The sequence below is a fragment of the Alosa sapidissima genome, chromosome 17, assembly GCF_018492685.1.
Source record: "Alosa sapidissima isolate fAloSap1 chromosome 17, fAloSap1.pri, whole genome shotgun sequence".
NCBI lineage: Eukaryota > Metazoa > Chordata > Actinopteri > Clupeiformes > Clupeidae > Alosa > Alosa sapidissima.
The window spans coordinates 31,583,021-31,600,506 of NC_055973.1; the positions used below are offsets into that span (position 1 = coordinate 31,583,021).

A 17,486-nucleotide genomic window follows, 5' to 3' on the forward strand; every position below is an offset into this window, starting at 1 on the left:
CTCAGTCTTTTACGGCCGCCCTCAGTCCACTTAACACCAACGTCAAAAGATCAAAGTCTTGCAAAGTTCTCCAAAAGGGCTCCCGCACCTTCGGTGACCTCCTCACAGCGGCACAGTCCAGCTGAGGTCAGGAGAGCTATGCGGGAGCACGTACTGCTTCACAGGTTGAGCCGTCGCTTTGCAGGGTATTCAGAGGGAGAGTTACAGTGATGTTTGGTGGAAAACAAATCCATTACAGCGGTGTTATCTCTTTTATACAGCAAAGGGATTTATGAAATGCTAGGCTATTCAATTATTCAAGAGAGCATTCTGTTATGAGAATAAATAGGTAAATAAAGGCTAGCTGGGTTTGTCGAGTCTGAGTGGCCTAATCGCATTGACACGGGATGTGTGACTAATAATAAGTTAATATGCTTAATGCTAACATTAGCTGTGGCTCTCGTTATGGCTTTGAAAGTATTAACAAGAGCCGTTCGCAATGCAATTATCTCACAAAAAACTGAATGCTTTTCAAATTTCCATTTGACTATTTAGCTAGGCACTCATTCTCCTTCGAAAAGAAATGTCTTTGAACGCATGTTAAGCATGTGGGACTGGAGAAAGCAATTGCTTTGTTATCTCTGGAGCTTTGCTGGAAGTCAGAGTGGAGGGCCCATAAATTGAAAGCTGAAATAGGGACAGAGGAAATCTTATGTTGCTCCAAACTCCAGTTAACCCTGCTCTTTTTGTCCATTTTAATAATATACCATCAAACAGATGCTTGATGTTTTAAATCATTTCTCAAGAACGTCTCGCACAGACAGTTACTGAGGCAAAATATATATATATTTTTAATGCAGGTTCGGTCCGTTTGCCCTCCCAGACATAGCTGTTATAGCTGTAAGCTGTTAGCTGTGAGGAAAACTGTCCGTGTTTTTTTATACGGAGAGTGTACGCTTTTGTATTGGCAGCTCATTTACATGAAGTCGTGCTGTCGAGGATTCATCATCAGAATGGAGGGGAATTGAGCTTCTCCAGATCAGAAGAGCACGTGACCCGCATCTCAACACAGTCATTAAACATTCGGAGGGATAATGAGCTCGAGGAAATCAAATGCGTGCGGAAAGGTGTCCCTTTATCTCTGCCAGTTTCAGATTAAACATAATCTTCGGCTATACTCAGTCAGTTTGGGGAGTTGCACTAGCTGTAGTCGTTTGACCCCTTCACAACGGCGGCAAATTTGTCTTGTTTTCACTGAGCAAACGATGGGTGAGAGAAGTCCAGGCTTGCAGTGACCTGTGCAAATGTACCCTGCACAGGCTGCATCATTTATGATATCATTATCTCGTAGTTTTGTCCCTTTATGTTCTTTAGTTGCTAGCGTTACCATTTACATCATTTCATATTTTGTTCCAGTGTATTTGTGAACTTGTTTGCCTGCTTATTTTTTGCATGTTTATGTTCTTACGAGGCCTAATGAATCTGTGCTGGCATGATATCTATAACAGTGCCATGGAGATCCAGTTGGCACGATTCCTTAGCAACACTTGCTCTGATAGCTGTTTCATAATGCCATGCTCACCATGCTTTGAGAGGTTCACATCAGAGTTACTGCTGAACTGTATATTGCCTACACCATGAAAGAACAGCTGGACATCCTAAGTTGTAACATAAGCTATAACATGAAATGTGTGAAAAGTGAGAGCTTTTGTTATGCAATTAGAGAAGCCTTATCACAGTATTACGACAGTAAAATGTATATTATTTAGAATAAAGTTTCACAACGCGGCTGTTTATCACCAGCTCTCTACAGTAAAGCGTCCTTCACTCTTATTTGTCTTGAGGGTTTGGAGCTTCTCTCTTCATCTCTTCAGTTCCTATTGATTTCTTATCGTCTTATTGTCTTTCTCTGTTGTGTTCTCGTCCTGCATGTTGCTGTTTTTGATTCTGTTCTCTCACGCTCTCATTGCTGTCTCTGTCCATGTGCTGTGCTGTGCTGTGCTGTGCTGTGCTGTGCTGTGTGCTTTGTGGCTCTGCTGTTTCTCTGGTGTCTGTGCTGCATGCTCTTCTCATCGCGCCTCAATGACTCTGCGCTCTCGTCCTCCGTGGGGTTTGATGGCCGCTCTGCAGGGAAGCCAGCATCGTGGGCTTGTCAGGACAGTAGGTAACTTTTGTGTATCGCCCCCACACGCCCCCACCCTCCGCACACACACTCCCACACACCCCCACCCTCCGCACACACACACACCCCCAGCCCCTTCCTCCAAGCCTCCCCCCAACCACACACACCCCCAGGCCAGCAGTCAGAAGACTCGTGGTGCATTCAGCCCTGTTAAGAAAGCTACATTTCTCTGTCAGTCACATGTGCACAAAAGGTCTTTTTTCAAATGGAGAGGGATTCTTGTTTTTATTTTATTTATTTATTTTTTGGTAGCTGTGAAAATCCGTACGAGAGGCTGTGTGGGGGATTGTGGGAAGGTGAGGGGTCTGTGGTGCGTCTGTGTGGGGGAATGTGAGAGGGTGAGGGGTCTGTGCTGCGTCTGTGCTGGTCTCAGTCCAATTAGAGCAGCAGCCTACTCATGCACCGGTGAGGCAGTGGCCCCATCAGACGCAGTTCAGCCAGGTCCAATCAAATCAACTTTTAAGCGTAATTAAGGCCTGATTAAACCTAAGCGTGAGTATATTTCAAATCAAACTGCATTTGACATGCATTGCGTTTGCGTTGCGCTCCGGGGGGCAGCCAGGTTGGAGTGGTTAGTAAGGTGATACACACGCCGCCTAGCGAGTCGGCTTAATGAACGTAATATGCTCATTTATTACCGCTTCATTACACCTTAATGACTCCCCTCACTTGTGCCGGGAGCGTGAACGGCCAGTCAGCCATCGAGCGGCATACGCATCATCTTTACGGTGACCCTGCGCGTTATCCTATTCGCTTCAGGGCTGATTAACCGGTCCGATCGGTCACCATAGCCAAGCTGGAGCACTGAAAAGAGACACAGTAAAAACAAGGTGTGGGTGCAGGGCAGGGAGGCCCTGTTGTGTTGTGGCTGGGGAATTCAGGGTGGTTCTGGTGGTGGGGCAGCAGAGTGGTTCTGGTAGTTCTGGTGGTGGGACAGCAGGGTGGTTCTGGTGGTGGGGCAGCAGGGTGGTTCTGGTAGTTCTGGTGGTGGGGCAGCAGGGTGGTTCTGGTGGTGGGGCAGCAGGGTGGTTCTGGTAGTTCTGGTGGTGGGGCAGCAAGGTGGTTCTGGTGGTGACTCGTGGGGGCAGCAGGGTGGTTCTGGTGGTGGGGCAGCAGGGTGGTTCTGAAGACATAATTCATCTACCACATGAAGCAGAGTAATTAGAGTGCTATCTGAGCTTTCCTTCCCTCTGACATTAATTACCCAGGCTGTGTGTGTGTGTGGCTGTGTGTGTGTGTGGGCGGTGGGTGGGTGTTTTTTTGTGTGTGTGGGTGTGTGTGTGTGGGGGGGGGGGGGGTCTTTTGTGTATGTGTGTGTGTGTGTGTCAGAGAGAGAGAGAAAAGGAGAAAGAAAGTTTTGCGCGTGTGTGTGTGAGGTTAAGTAGTGGGTGAGTGAACGCATGTGTGTGTGTGTGTGTATATGCAAGTTATTTAGTGTGTGTGTGTGTGTGTTTGTGTGTTTTCTCAGAGCAGTGCTTTTAGCCCCAGGAGCTTAAATAATGTAACTCTGGCTCTTTAATTGCGCTGCGTTATGAAATGAATGCTGCATAGCTGTGTATATCCCCCTGATGGAGGAGAGGCTCCTCAGATGGCTTAGGCTCTATTAACACAGGGTCCTTAGTGTGTTTATTTAATAGCCTTTAATAGCCACCCCGGTCACCAGCATGGCTTGGCAAGCTGGCCTGCACACTGCTCTAAAAACACAGAATTAATCAAGCCCACAAATTCAAAAATCGTTAATGGAGCCTTGAGGATAGGCAACGTATTAATTTGTTTTGCCGCAAATGATGTCCCTGCTCTTTGTTGTCTGGTTGCAATTGCGCGGCCTTGCTTTCCCCTCGAAGCAGAGTTCATTGGTATCCGATGATGATTTTAGTTCATATGTTTTGTTAAATTGCTACCTCTTAATTACAGTGACCTGTGAGTGATTCACAAAGTGAGTTTGTTTTCATGGCGAGTAACAACACTTTATTCCAGTAACCCTCTGTAAGCTATGCACATTAGAGTGCGGATCGGGCCGCAAATTTCTGTCCGAACCCGACAGGCATTTTCATTTTTATGTCCGAACCCGACCCGAGCCCGATGCAGATGATGCCTCAGTTATTCCCATGCTAGTGATTAAACGTTCACGTTTGTGGATAGCCTGTCTTTTAGCCCATTAAACGGAACACACAACAAATTGTCTACAGCATCAGATGAGCGTGCACGCACGCAGGTCACACACAGCGCACATTAACACAAGAGGCCCAAGCAAGCATAGCCTATTGAAATAGAATTATTGACGAAAAGTCTTAAAAATGAACTGCAACAGTCCTTGAAACTACAGTGCCTCTGTCACTGATCCATATGCAGCATCGACGTTAATTGGGGCAACTCGAGGAAATCCTCATCCAGTTGAAGGAGACGACCTTATAGCCTACCGGTAGCCTATGTCTTTACCACAGTATGCAACGCAAATAATCTTAAAATCTCCTGATAGGCTAACAACTTTTTTAACATCACCCCATACATATGTGCGAAATGTGCATAACCGTTTGTTTATGTAGTCGTGACAACGCGTGTGCATTTCAGGCTGCATGCCTGAAATGCGTTGTCACGATAAACAAATCTTGCACACAGGAAGAAAGCTATTAGGTATTTTTTACATTTTACTTTATTCTCAAAAAACAAACGTTTGCATCATGTAAAGCAGACCTGTTGGTTACCCAACATAATAAGGAATTTAAATGTAAAGCTTCCAATGCATATCGCCCCCATGTGTCCGAACCCGAACCGAACCCGACTACAATTTCTAAATATTTGTCCGTTAGCCACACTCTAATGCACATGTGTTACCGTAAACAGGTAGATCGAGGGCATGCTGCTAGTTATGATTAAGCTACTGCTGGGCTTTGTGGGAGGTGAGCGCTAAGTCTTAAGATCAGGATCTGGTGATGGTTCGAGTCGGCTCACAGTCGATTGACAGTTAGTAAACATGCTGTTAAGAGTTGAAAGGTTAGTTAAAATATAATAATGAAGATGAATCACAGGATTTCTGCACTGCTTAGAGAATCTGAAACAGCCTCTCCATCGGCATTCTGATCATCCAGAGACGCTGCAGGATTAAAGTGAGAGTTTTTGAGTGCACAGAATGTGTAGACCGCAAGACAACGTATTTCCTCTGTGACTCTCATAGCTGCTTATTATTTACCATTAGGGCCATGTGTGTGCCACTCTTTTATACATGTATTCATTTAGCTAATGGGTCTCTTTTGTCCTCGCCAATCGCTGGTTTCTCCTCACGGAAAATGGACTCTGACATCATCTCAGCTCTGAAGGAATAATGGTGTTCCAGTGGAAGCCCACTCCTAATGGCGTTTTAGTCACTGTAATTTTCTCTTAGATCCATGCCCTTTGAGTGACAGACCCGATAATAGCTTTCCTCTGTGCACAGTGGTGTGAGGCGTCTGATGGATCAAAACTCTCTGGTTCTCATTCTTCACCCTCACTAATTACATGGACATTACTGGTCGGCGTGCTTGAGGTCAATTTTATGTGTTACAGTCGTTTGCATTGATTACACACTGATACTATGCACTCACAGCCAAGACGATGGTGTGGGATCTGAGTGGTGGTGGTGACCATAGTATATATAACAATGTTCTATATATATATCTATGGTGGTGACGGCGTTCTCTGGTCAACTACAGGTGCTGCCAGCGGACAGAGGGGCTTTCTGGGATGCATCCGTGCTCTGAGAATGAACGGTGTGACCCTTGACCTGGAGGAGAGGGCAAAGGTCACGCCGGGGGTGAAGCCCGGCTGCTCGGGCCACTGCACCAGCTTCGGGATGTACTGCCGCAACGGGGGCAAGTGTGTGGAGAAGTACAACGGCTACTCGTGCGACTGCTCCAGCACAGCGTACGACGGGCCCTTCTGCACCAAAGGTAGGAGACCTGACCTCACCTGACCTCTCAGGTGCGTCATCAGAAACCTCCCTTATATGTTGTATCACAGTGTCTTTGAACTTTTTGCAGTTTTATTTATTTTTTTCAGACATAACATATGTTAACAGTAGTGAATGTTTTTTTGTACAGCTGCTCCCTTGTATGTTTAGAGAGAAAATTACTAGGTCCTCAAACTGTTTTGAGTACTCGCAAATGTTCATGGAGAACTCACAGAAAACAAAAAACGGTTTGCAAATGTTTGACTGTGTTTGTGAATTTGAATGCAGCTCTGGTCTTAATAAACCACAATGCGTAGACTAGCTGTGGTTTCAGTTGCATGCATGATGCTTCAGTGTTTTTTATTTGTCATTTTTATTATTTTTCACCCATAAAAGATACACAATAGTCTTTCAAGACAATGGCTTTATTCTTTGAACAACCCCTTTGCTTGGTGTAATTGTTAAAAACAGGGCTTAGGCTACTCAGGGATATTAATAATGGCCCATTCATATTCCCGGTCTCAGAATACCATTGCTCTGCATGCAGTACTGTGCTATCCTGTGCATGATAATGGCCCATTCATATTCCCGGTCTCAGAATACCATTGCTCTGCATGCAGTACTGTGCTATCCTGTGCATGATAATGGGCCATTCATATTCCCGGTCTCAGAATACCATTGCTCTGCATGCAGTACTGTGCTATCCTGTGCATGATAATGGCCCATTCATATTCCCACTCTCAGAATACCACACATAATGAGAGGTTCACACCTTCTATGTAAACACCATCAGCATATAGTTACTCACTCCCTTCACATGGTTATGGATGTTGGTTATGGGTGTACTCTCCCACCTCATGATATATACATACTGTATATGTTTTCGAGCCCCCTGTGATATATACATATATGTTTTCGAGCCCCATGTGATATATACATATATATATCACATGGGGCAGCAGTGGAGCAAGGCACCTAACCCCTCACTGCTCCCCGAGCGCTGCTGTTGATGCAGGCAGCTCACTGCACCGGGATTGCTTCACCTCACTGTGTACACTGTGTGCTGTGTCTGTTTCACTAATTCACGGATTGGGATAAATGTAGAGACCAAATTTCCCTCACAGGATCAAAAGAGTATATATACTTATACTTATGTTTTCGAGCCCCCTGTGATATATACATATACTGTATGTTTCCGAGCCCCTTGTGTGTGCTGCCATGTGCACTCTGGCGTGTGTGGTCCTTGATCGAAGCGTTCAGCGTGACACTTGTCAATTTGTTTCGCCCGAATCCTCTCGGTTAGCCGGCGCAGCAGTAGCTGAGCGCAGCACAGGTGAGAAATGAGTAAGTCACTGAGTGACGGCCGGGCTGTCGTCCCTGCTCCCCATCTGCATATGCAGATTGCTAGAGGCGACGAGCGCTCTCTGCTGAGACCTCTAGCAGGCGCTGGAAATGGCCACACTTCCGTGCCCCGATGTGCAACAGTTCGCATTGTTCACTATCAGTTCCATTCTCACTGTGCCAGGGTGTGTGTGTGTGTGTGTGTGTGTGTGTGTGTTTGTGTGTGCCTGCATACGCCTTTCTATGAGTGTGTGTGTTTGTGTGCGTGTGTGTATGTGTTCACGCGTTTGGTAAACCCTGAAATATGCATGTATGCATGAACACTCTCATAATTGGGGCACGTTAGCTCGCATTTCCATGTATCCATATTTACACGGCCCTGTCAGGGGTATTGCAGCCAGAGCCGCAGTCCTCTTCGTTCAGTTTTCCCTCTTTTCTTTCCTCCTGCCTCAGGCGGTCACTTTCTCCCTCCCTTCCTCTCACTCTCTCCCTCCCTCCCTCTCTCCCTCCCTCTCCCGCTCGCTCTCTCTGCATTTGTTTTCTCAGCTCTACTGTACACAATGAAGCCCCAGTAAAGGCTAAGCCGTGCACTTGAGCGCTGCGCTCTCTCTCCTCGCTGCCGCCTGAGCCACTGCTGCCCTCCTCTGTGTGTTTGCTTTGAAATGGAAGCGGACTTCCAGCCACGTTGCCACGGCGATTATTTGCATGTTGTGGCCTTGCAGTGCTATGACAACAGAATAATAGGATTTTCCTTTTTTTTTTTCTCTCTCTCTCTCTTTTGCCTTCGCTTTTCACCAGCCTGTTTTGTAAGGCCTGGTCATATCTGAACTCTTGAGCTCTGTGGTGGGGGGGGGGGGGGGTAAAATGGACAATGGAAAGAAATGACCCTGAGCACTTAGCAAACTTCTCACAAGTGATCTTGTCTAGTTGGTATTTGGTATATTAGTTTTTCTACACTGGAAAGAATATATGTAGAGTGCAGAAGGTGAATAGATCACTTGCCTCAATATAGTTATTAGTGTGTGATGTAGAGCTCATGCAGAGAGCGCGCTCCTCGTGGGAAATCGGTCTCAGCAGAGTGCTCCAGCTGCTTCAGCTGTGTTTATAGGATATTCACTTAGTACAGCGAAGCAACATACTGTGTGTCAGGAAGTATCATCACTTGGTATTTACACACATTCTGATCCGTGGCCTTGCGCTTGTGTTGACCAGCCGAGATGCACAATCTTGCTTGTATGCCATATTTGATTCGATTTTTTATCAAACTAATAAAATTAGTTTGTCCATGTCCACATACTACACTCTTAAAACGAATGTGTTGAAAATAACACAGCTTGTGTTGTTTTTAAAGGTGCCATGTGTAATGTCCGCCAAAAAATCAATTCATACTCCACATTCCATAAAAGATGGGGGCAGTATACCTCCAGAAAGTGAGTTGGTCTACCCTAGAGTAACAACCGAGAAACGTGTATTGCAGTTTGGCTGGCGGTTATGTTGCCCGCATACCGCCTCCCATGGCCGAAGCTGGTATTATGACACCTGTCGGGCTGTGGCTAGTAATTTAGCATGCTAATTCAGGTTGATATCTCTGCAGCACTATACCTTGTCATTTTTTAACGACATCATTGCCCTTATTTCTTCTCATTCTTTTGATGTGTGTAGCTCATTTTTTGGATATTTTTACCTCAATTCTTGTCCAGATAGTGACAACACAATTTGTGTACACAAGTATACTAGATGTATACTAGATGGACAGAGCTTAACAGGAAGTGAAGCTAGATAGACAGAGCCTAACAGGAAGTGAAGCAGGAGAGAAATTGGCCAATTGGATCTCCTCCTATATTTATGCCAAGGACTCATTTCTGCACAACAAAGAGAGAGTGCATGAGAGATATAAAGAGAGAAAGAGATTTTGAAGTAAAGCTGATCTGTGAGAGGTTTTTTTTTCCGTTTAGACAAACCGCTCCATTCCGTCCCAGTGGGCAGAGGGAATGTATAAGCGAAGTGCATGATTAGGCGAGGCCTGCAGGACATTTAAACAGTAGCGCTAAGGGCACCAGGAGCCTCGCTGTCACACACACACACACACACACACACACACACACACACACACTTAAACACACACAGACACACACACACACACACACACACACACATAGTTAAACACACACACACACACACTTAAACACACACACACACACACACACACACACACACACACACACACACACACTGGAGTGGACTTACTTCATTACCTCTCTTGATTTCCCAGAGCTCCCCACGGTTCCGCCCCACATGCACGGTGTGTAGAACTGTTTGTGTGTACGGCCCCTATACGGCAAACGCTTGTTTTCTCACCGATGTTAAATGGCCCGTGCAAGGACCTTTGTCTCTGTGGGTGTCTGAAATGGACAAGCGAAGAAATGATGCTCTTCCTTTTTTCATGCTTCATTGAGAGATGAAATAGTATTTGCTCATGTCAGCTGAGATGTCACTGTTTTGTTTTGTTTGTAGATTTCACACTGCGATTGCATTCATCTGATCCACTGTGTTTGATGAACAGCCCCTGTGCTTTTGTCTCCACTCTTTCCCCCACTGACCTGTCCAGACATCGGCGGCTTTTTTGAGGCCGGCACCCTGGTGAGGTACAACTTTGGGCCCGAGGCCGGGAGCTCCTCCTCTTCGTCGTCCTCCTCCTCCTCCTCCCAGATGGTGGTGGAGGCGGCGTCCAGAGAGAGCAATCTGACGCGCGAGGACCTGGCCTTCAGCTTCAGCACAACCAGCGCCCCCAGCCTGCTCGTCTACGTCAGCTCCCACACGCAGGACTACATGGCCGTGGTGCTCCGGCAGAACGGTGAGGACCCCTGCACCTCCACACAGCGTCCACTCTCCGCCAACCGTGATGATGATGATGATGATGCAGAGACTCTACAACACCTGCAGGGGGCGCAATTTGCAGTGTTGAGTCTGCGATCACCACTTTCGGTTTCTCACGTTGCACATTTGTGAGATGGTTTATATCGTGTTGATACACTTTAAACTTTCTTTCAAAGAAGTTTCACACAGAAAGTTTCTCAAATAATAAGTGATACCTCAGCCCAGTTTCTGCTGCGGTTGCAGTCTGTGACCTTGCCAGGGTGTTTTGTGCTTTTAATTCTGCAGAGCCTTCTTTTACAAGGGGCTTTTACGCCCAACGTGAGACAGAGTTTGGAGATTTAGAGTTTGTAGCTCGCGAGGCACTAGTGTTGCTCAGTCCGTAGGGGACTGTGAGCTCTGATGAGGGCTCCTTTATGGGCCTGTGAGAGGACTCGGTAGTCCTGATTCTGAGAGCAGAAGAAAAGCTTCCCCTCCACTTCCATACTTAGCCATGCAGAAACCCATCTAGTATACATCAGAAATAGAATCGCTTAAGAACCAGTTACGTGACAAAGTGCATGCCTATATCAACGATCATCTAAATGGTAGGTTCCCACTGGCGCCTTAATGCAGGGGCTTACCTGGGCTTCAGCCCAGGGGCCTCGACCAATGAGAGCCTCCTAATAATAATAATGATAATCAAAAACAATAAACGGCTGTGTCCGTATTCGCAGTGTTAGTCATTAGCCTACTCTGGAGCTAGCCTACTCTGGAGTTAGCCTACTCTGGAGCTAGCCTAATTGAGCACATCACACAGCTCTACAATGACATCGGTTACATGCTGCTATTCCGACATGCCGCTACTTAGACATTGGCGTCTAATTGTCGAAGTGGCGGCATTAACATTAATTTTCAGGCATCCCACTACTGCGACACTTTTTTTTTCCATTGTCGGAGTAGCGACACTTGACCTTTTTTCAAACGTCCTGCCATTCTGTAATAGCCTACGCACAAAAACTTCAACCGAAAGGTTAGTCGCGTCTCAAGGAGTCCAAGAGTGCGCCTCACACAAACCAGCTCCGTTGAACAGTATTTTTCGTGTTTAAGAGCTAAAAAAGTTGATTAGAGAGTCACATTTGAAATGTTGGATAGCCTAAATTATATAGCCTATAGCGCGTGCATCTCAGAGGAAGAGATTTTGGAGAGAGAGGAATTAACCTGATGATTATTTGTGTCTGGTGGTAATTAGACTTGAGTATGGATACCTACGAATTGTTTTGAATAAAAAAAGATAAGACAACAAATGAAATGTGACCCTGCGAGGCGGAACCAGTCGTTTTGGTAAAATTTACAAAATTAAGTTATTGTACTCGCATGAACGGCCATAAACTAAGCTTTCCAACAATATGTATATCGAGGGTATTGCAAATAGTATTGGGTGTTGGATATAGTCGCCGACCCTCATTAGACGTGGATATTTGGAGGTAAGGATGGCCTTTAAGAAACAAGGTTATCGCAGTTGCTGTGAGACATACGGCCCTTTTCCAGTCTCTCTCAAAATCAAAACACACCCAATTCACGCTTGGACTTTACGATTATGTTTCTAAATGTTGGGACTGATGGACACTGAACTCTGGGGGTTATTTGAACGTTCGTTGTGAAGTGGTTTACTGTAAAAGGAGCGTCGGATATCCCGCCTGTCTTTGCACAATTATAGGGCCATGATAATGCATGCGCTAGCCTAAAGTCGAGAGAAAGCCTAAATAAATATGCAGACATGTTATGTGCAATTCAACAACTGCACGCCTGACATATAAAATATATACGCCTAGCCTACATTATTGTGTAGTAAATTGAGTCTATCCAACCTGCTGGCAAGCCAAAATGCGTTGCACATGGCTTTATCATTGTCCTCTAAAATGCAATATAAGCAACTATATCGCACATCCAGTTTGAAAACCCTGATGGACACTGAACTCTGGGGGTTATTTGAACGTTCATTGAAGTGGTTTAGGCTACTGGAGCGTAAGAATTCCGCCCGTCTTTGCGCAATTGGCCATTGATTGACGGCCATTAGGCCCTAATTAATTAATATAGGTGGCCTGCACGCACAGAGTTTGTTTGATGCATGGAGTTTCCGACCGTTTTCCCCTGAGAGCTTAGATAATAAAATGAGGAGAGCTACCTGTGTTTTACATAATGTGTAACATTTATTCACATGGCCAGTTCAAAATCACCTAAGGTTTTGACTGAAATGTGTGCCGATATCAATTATTGGGAAAAAACATTGTTTAGTGAATGTCGGGTGGATTGTTGATGTAGCTGCAGGTGCAGATGACATGACTAAAGCTCATCCATGCATCTAGGATGTTGGAATTTGATAGGATACAGGAACTGCAGAGATAAATTGAAAATGAGGATTGGTAGCCTAATGTCGGAATAGCGGTACTAAAAAAAATCGGAGTAGGGGCATGTCTACATAGAGGCATGTCGTAATAACGGTATGTCGTAATAGAGGGTTGTCGTAATAACGGGATGTCGTAATAAAGAGTGAACCCCAATGACATCAATGCAGAGGCCCCCTTTGTCTTCTCTTCTGAAGTGTAACAAAATGTAACAAAACGTAATAAATCCCAACGGGTGTGTAGAGGAGCTAGAGGAGAGGCTGAAACTGACTGACAAACTTGCAAACTCTGGAGATAACTGGGTAGGCTAGGATTGAAGCAACGATAAACGAATGACGTGGATTCCTGTAACTGTCAATGAAAACAGCAGGTAAATATCGTAGCAAATAGCCTGGCAATAAAGGGCTTTAAAAGCATGTATTTCACTTGTCTCACTGGAGTGAACGCAGGACATGGGCTGTTGCGCAAAGAAATTAATTAGTGATCAGCATCTCCATTCACCAAAAGCTTGTGCAAAAGTGTGCTAACCTATTCGCACAAATAATAGCCTATGTTATGTTTTCTCCATTGTTAACGTGAGATATGTCTTCATGTAGGGTAGTATAGTGATAATGCATAAGGTAGCCAATGTTCACGTCACATGAGCCAGCTGCTTGTTCTGTAGGCTAAAAGTATTTATGTCCCTCCCAAGTTGCGTTAAAATGGTGTGTTAAGTGGACAGAATTTCAAAAAACCTCCTGGGGAACACCCCGACACGACAAACACATGCACTTTTGAAAAGCTTGAAACGTCCATGTAGCCTAACGCATCTTTTAACTTAGCCAGCCAGTGTTGTAAGAGTTCAACGCTTGTTTTCGTGCAGTAGGCTAGCCTTTTTGATAAGCGATGTCAGGGCTGACGTGATTAAGGAGGGCTTTCTGTTCCTGTTTATGTAAAGGTTTTACATAGGCTCAATAATGATAGGCTACACTGCATGTTATAGGCTATATTAACCAAAAGTGCACGTTATGTAAATAGGCGGGTCAGATCGCGGGCCGTGTATCATTTAATCATGATTATTTTTTGCGGTTTTGGGGGGGCCCATATAGCCCAGGGGCCTCAGGTGGTATTAAGGCGCCCCTGTAGGTTCCCTTATTTATTCAGCGCTTCTGCTGCCAGATTGAATGAGTAGTAAGTTGTGAAATTGTTAGAAATTGTTGAGATGATCTCGGCCATGTAAGATGGAATGCTTATTTTCTTCCACAGAAATATCACTGCAGTGGCAACCTGATGGAAGTTGAGTATCAAGTAATCAGTAACCTGATGGGAGTTAGCATGCACGTGACAAAGTGTGTGCTAGGGTTAATCGAGATGTATCTAATTTTGTGCATCTCTTTCATCTCTTTTGTGCATCATTTTGTCACATTCAGAGTGAAATGTGTTGTGATGCAGTCTGATTGGCTCTTTAAAAGAAGAGACGGAGCGCGAGCATGCATCCACACGCCGAAGTGATTTTGTGTCAGGGCCGTTTGATTTTGGCTCAGAGTGATCTTTTTCATGAAGCAGAACTTCATAAAAATTCAATTTCCCACCAGCCCACCCACACAAATACCCACACACACACACAGACATGCACACACACACACACACACACACACACACACACACACACACACACACACACACACACGACAACATGAACACAACCACACTCCACACACTCAGTGCCTGGCCGCGAGCTCTATAATCAGAGACTGACAACTGATGATTATTTTGTTTGTCATTCTAGACATCAGAATGACACACATGCCCCCCCCCCCCCCCACACTAACACACACACACACCTCCCCCTCCACTCTCACCCCTGAACAGGGGCCAGGCTGGCGGGCTTGACTTCCTAGAGCACTTGTAGGGGGGGGGGGCGGGGGGCTCTGTGTGCTGCTGTGAGCTCTGACAGAAGGCTCCAGGCTTCAGACACCAGAGACCGGGAGGCGTGAGAGTACAGTGGCAGTACAGGGTGCAGTAATTGGCATCCCCATCGCTCTCTGGCAGGCTCTGAAAGAGGAGTGTGTGTGTGAGAGAGCATGTCTGGCGTGGTGTGATGGGGACTAACCTGTGCCCCCCCCCACGCACAAACACATACGTTCAGCTAAAGTGTGTGTGTGCGTGTGTGTGTGTGTGTGTGTGTGCGTGTGTGTGTGTGTGTGTGTGTGCGTGCGTGAGCATGTCTGGCGTGGTGTGATTGGGAGTAACCTGTGCCCCCCCCCCCCATGCGTAAGTGCTGCAGAGGCACTAATTCAGAGAGGAGGGATTTGATTGGTATTCTCTGCAGCAGGTCACGGCTAGAACACACAGGCTGACGTTTGCTCTCTTTCTCTCTTTCTCTCACTCTTTCACTCACTCACACTTTTCTCTCTGCGACCTTTGCCCTTATCTTCCCCCCCCCCCCCCTCTATCTCTCTCTCTCTCTATCTCTCTCCATCTCTCCCTCTCGCTCTCAGGCACCCTGCAACTGAGATATGACCTGGGTGGTATGAAGGAGCCTTTCGTGGTGGATGTTGACCAGCGTAACCTTGCCAACGGGCAGCCACATACGGTCAACATCAGCCGATTGGAGAGGAGCGTCCAGGTCCAGGTATATAACAGGACACATGCAGACAAACATCCTCTTACACAGTGGAGAGGAGCGTCCAGGTCCAGGTATATAACAGGACACATGCAGACAAACATCCTCTTACACAGTGGAGAGGAATGTCCAGGTCCAGGTATATAACAGGACACACGCAGCTACACACATCCTCTATTATACAGTGGAATATAGAGTATGGACCCTTTCAAGAGAGTTCCATTATCAGCATCATAGTTGGCCCCACAAGACTTCCTTTTTAACATTCCATATGTTATCTTAATGCAGAGGAAGTAGATAGAGTCCTGAAGCCATGACGTAGCGTTGCCAAGGCAGCAATTTCACTGGATCTAAACAAATCAATCTACCATTAGAAATCACCATAGCGGTGGCTTTCTTAATATATTTCAATCATTTTACAACGTTTCTAAGACGTTAGTATATTTTTTTTACACTGTAGAAATCACATAACACAACATATATTCATACCAACACGATCAAATTCGTGACTACAGAGTTTTATTTTATCATGGGTTTCCTCCGTAAAAGAGACCTGCATGTAACTTCACAGCATGCGGTTAAAATCCTTAAATTCACGGACGTGTTTTTTTTGGCAAAAAACGTCGCTCTTAACAGCCGCCAGTCTTTGAGAAGACGTGAAATATCCACTGGAATTTTGTTTCTTTCTATTACACCTGCCAGGGAATCCGTGTTATGTGGCTAAGCTGCTGCCTAGCAGGTAAAGTACGTTTAAATGGATATATTTATTTTTATTAGCTAGAAATGATGCCACATGTCTACATTCAATGCTATTTATGCCACTTTGAAAGTTTGTTTAGAACCAGTGATTCTGCCGTCATGGAAACGCTACGTCACACTTCGGGACTCAATTGGGAACCAAATAGAACGTTCAAGCATTGTTTTTGTTTTTATTGATGAAAGGGTCTATAACATGCAACTGAAAAGAATAAAATAGAACACAACGCAATAGAATAGAATAGAATAGAACACAATGCAATAGAATAGAATAGAATAGAATAGAACACAATGCAATAGAATAGAGCAGAATAGAATAGAATAGAACATGTTTATGTTTATGTTTCTAGTACATATTTTTGTCCAAAGTGATTTATAATGACATCAATAAACATTAGATTAGCTTTAAAATGAACAGAATAGCCCATGGCAGAATAGAATACAGTAGAGTAGAGTGAAAGAACTAGAACAGATTAGTGAGCAGCGTAAACGGAGAAGGCGGTGAGGTTAAACTAGCGAGGCAGCCCGAGGACCCCAGCCCGAGGACCCCGCGAGGCCGCCGCGAGGCCGCCTACAGCAGCAGGACTCGTTCAGCCGGCCAAGCGCTAACCTTGGCACTGCAGCTAATACGTGAAATCAAGTGGATCTTGGTGAGTGTGTGTGTGTGCGCGTGCGTGCGTGCGTGCGTGAGTGTGTGTGTGTGCGTGTGTGCGCGTGCGTGCGTGCGTGCGTGTGTGTGTGTGTGTGTGTGTGTGTGTGTTTATGTGTGTGTGTGTATGTGTGCGTGTGTGTGTGTATGTGTGTGTGTGCGTGTGTGTGTGTGTGCGTGCGTGCGTGCGTGCGTGCGTGCGTGCGTGCGTGCGTGCGTGCGTGCGGTGCGCGCGCGTGCGTGCGTGCGTGCGCGTGCGTGCGTGCGTGCGTGTGTGCGTGCGTGTGTGTGTGAAATCAGGTGGATCTGTGTGAGACTGCAGCAACAACAGGCCGGCTGCTCTCGCTCTCCCCAGCCGGACAGACCACTCTGGCTGCACAGAGCTGGAACAGAGCTGGAACAAAACCGCCTCCGTTTATTCTCAAGACTTGTGCTTCTGGGTGCACTTAATACAGGTCCAGCCTGCCTCACCTCATGAGCGCCGTGCCATTCACATATAAATAACCTGTCAATTTTCTTTGGATTCTGTATCATGTAATCATTGTGTCATATGTCAATGTCATATTCATATACATATGTCAAACAAAATGTACAAAACCTTACATATTATGTCTTGTTGACACATAATTAGATGAAAGCAGTGATTGTGAGAGATAACACCGCACACCATATTATTGACACATTATCGACGTGCTTCAGCCAAATGCAGTCCTGCATCTTTATCTTCCTTGGCCTGACTCTTGTTTCTCTCCCATATGGCTGCAGTTAGTACAGTTAAGCTGTTTAAG

At 45.7% G+C, this 17,486-nt stretch overlaps 1 protein-coding gene across 2 annotated transcripts in view; it reads left to right on the plus strand.

The window, feature by feature from the left end:
• Positions 1 to 17,486, plus strand: part of cntnap2a (contactin associated protein 2a) — a 359,439-nt gene that overhangs the window by 300,768 nt on the left and 41,185 nt on the right. Inside the window, exons 18-21 of one of the 2 annotated variants that reach the window (XM_042068353.1) lie at positions 2,110 to 2,139; positions 5,851 to 6,087; positions 10,036 to 10,281; positions 15,169 to 15,302. In XM_042068353.1, coding sequence (XP_041924287.1) covers positions 2,110 to 2,139; positions 5,851 to 6,087; positions 10,036 to 10,281; positions 15,169 to 15,302 — 647 coding nt within the window. The remainder of the gene's footprint in view (positions 1 to 2,109; positions 2,140 to 5,850; positions 6,088 to 10,035; positions 10,282 to 15,168; positions 15,303 to 17,486) is intronic. The other variant, XM_042068355.1, reaches the window with a different exon arrangement.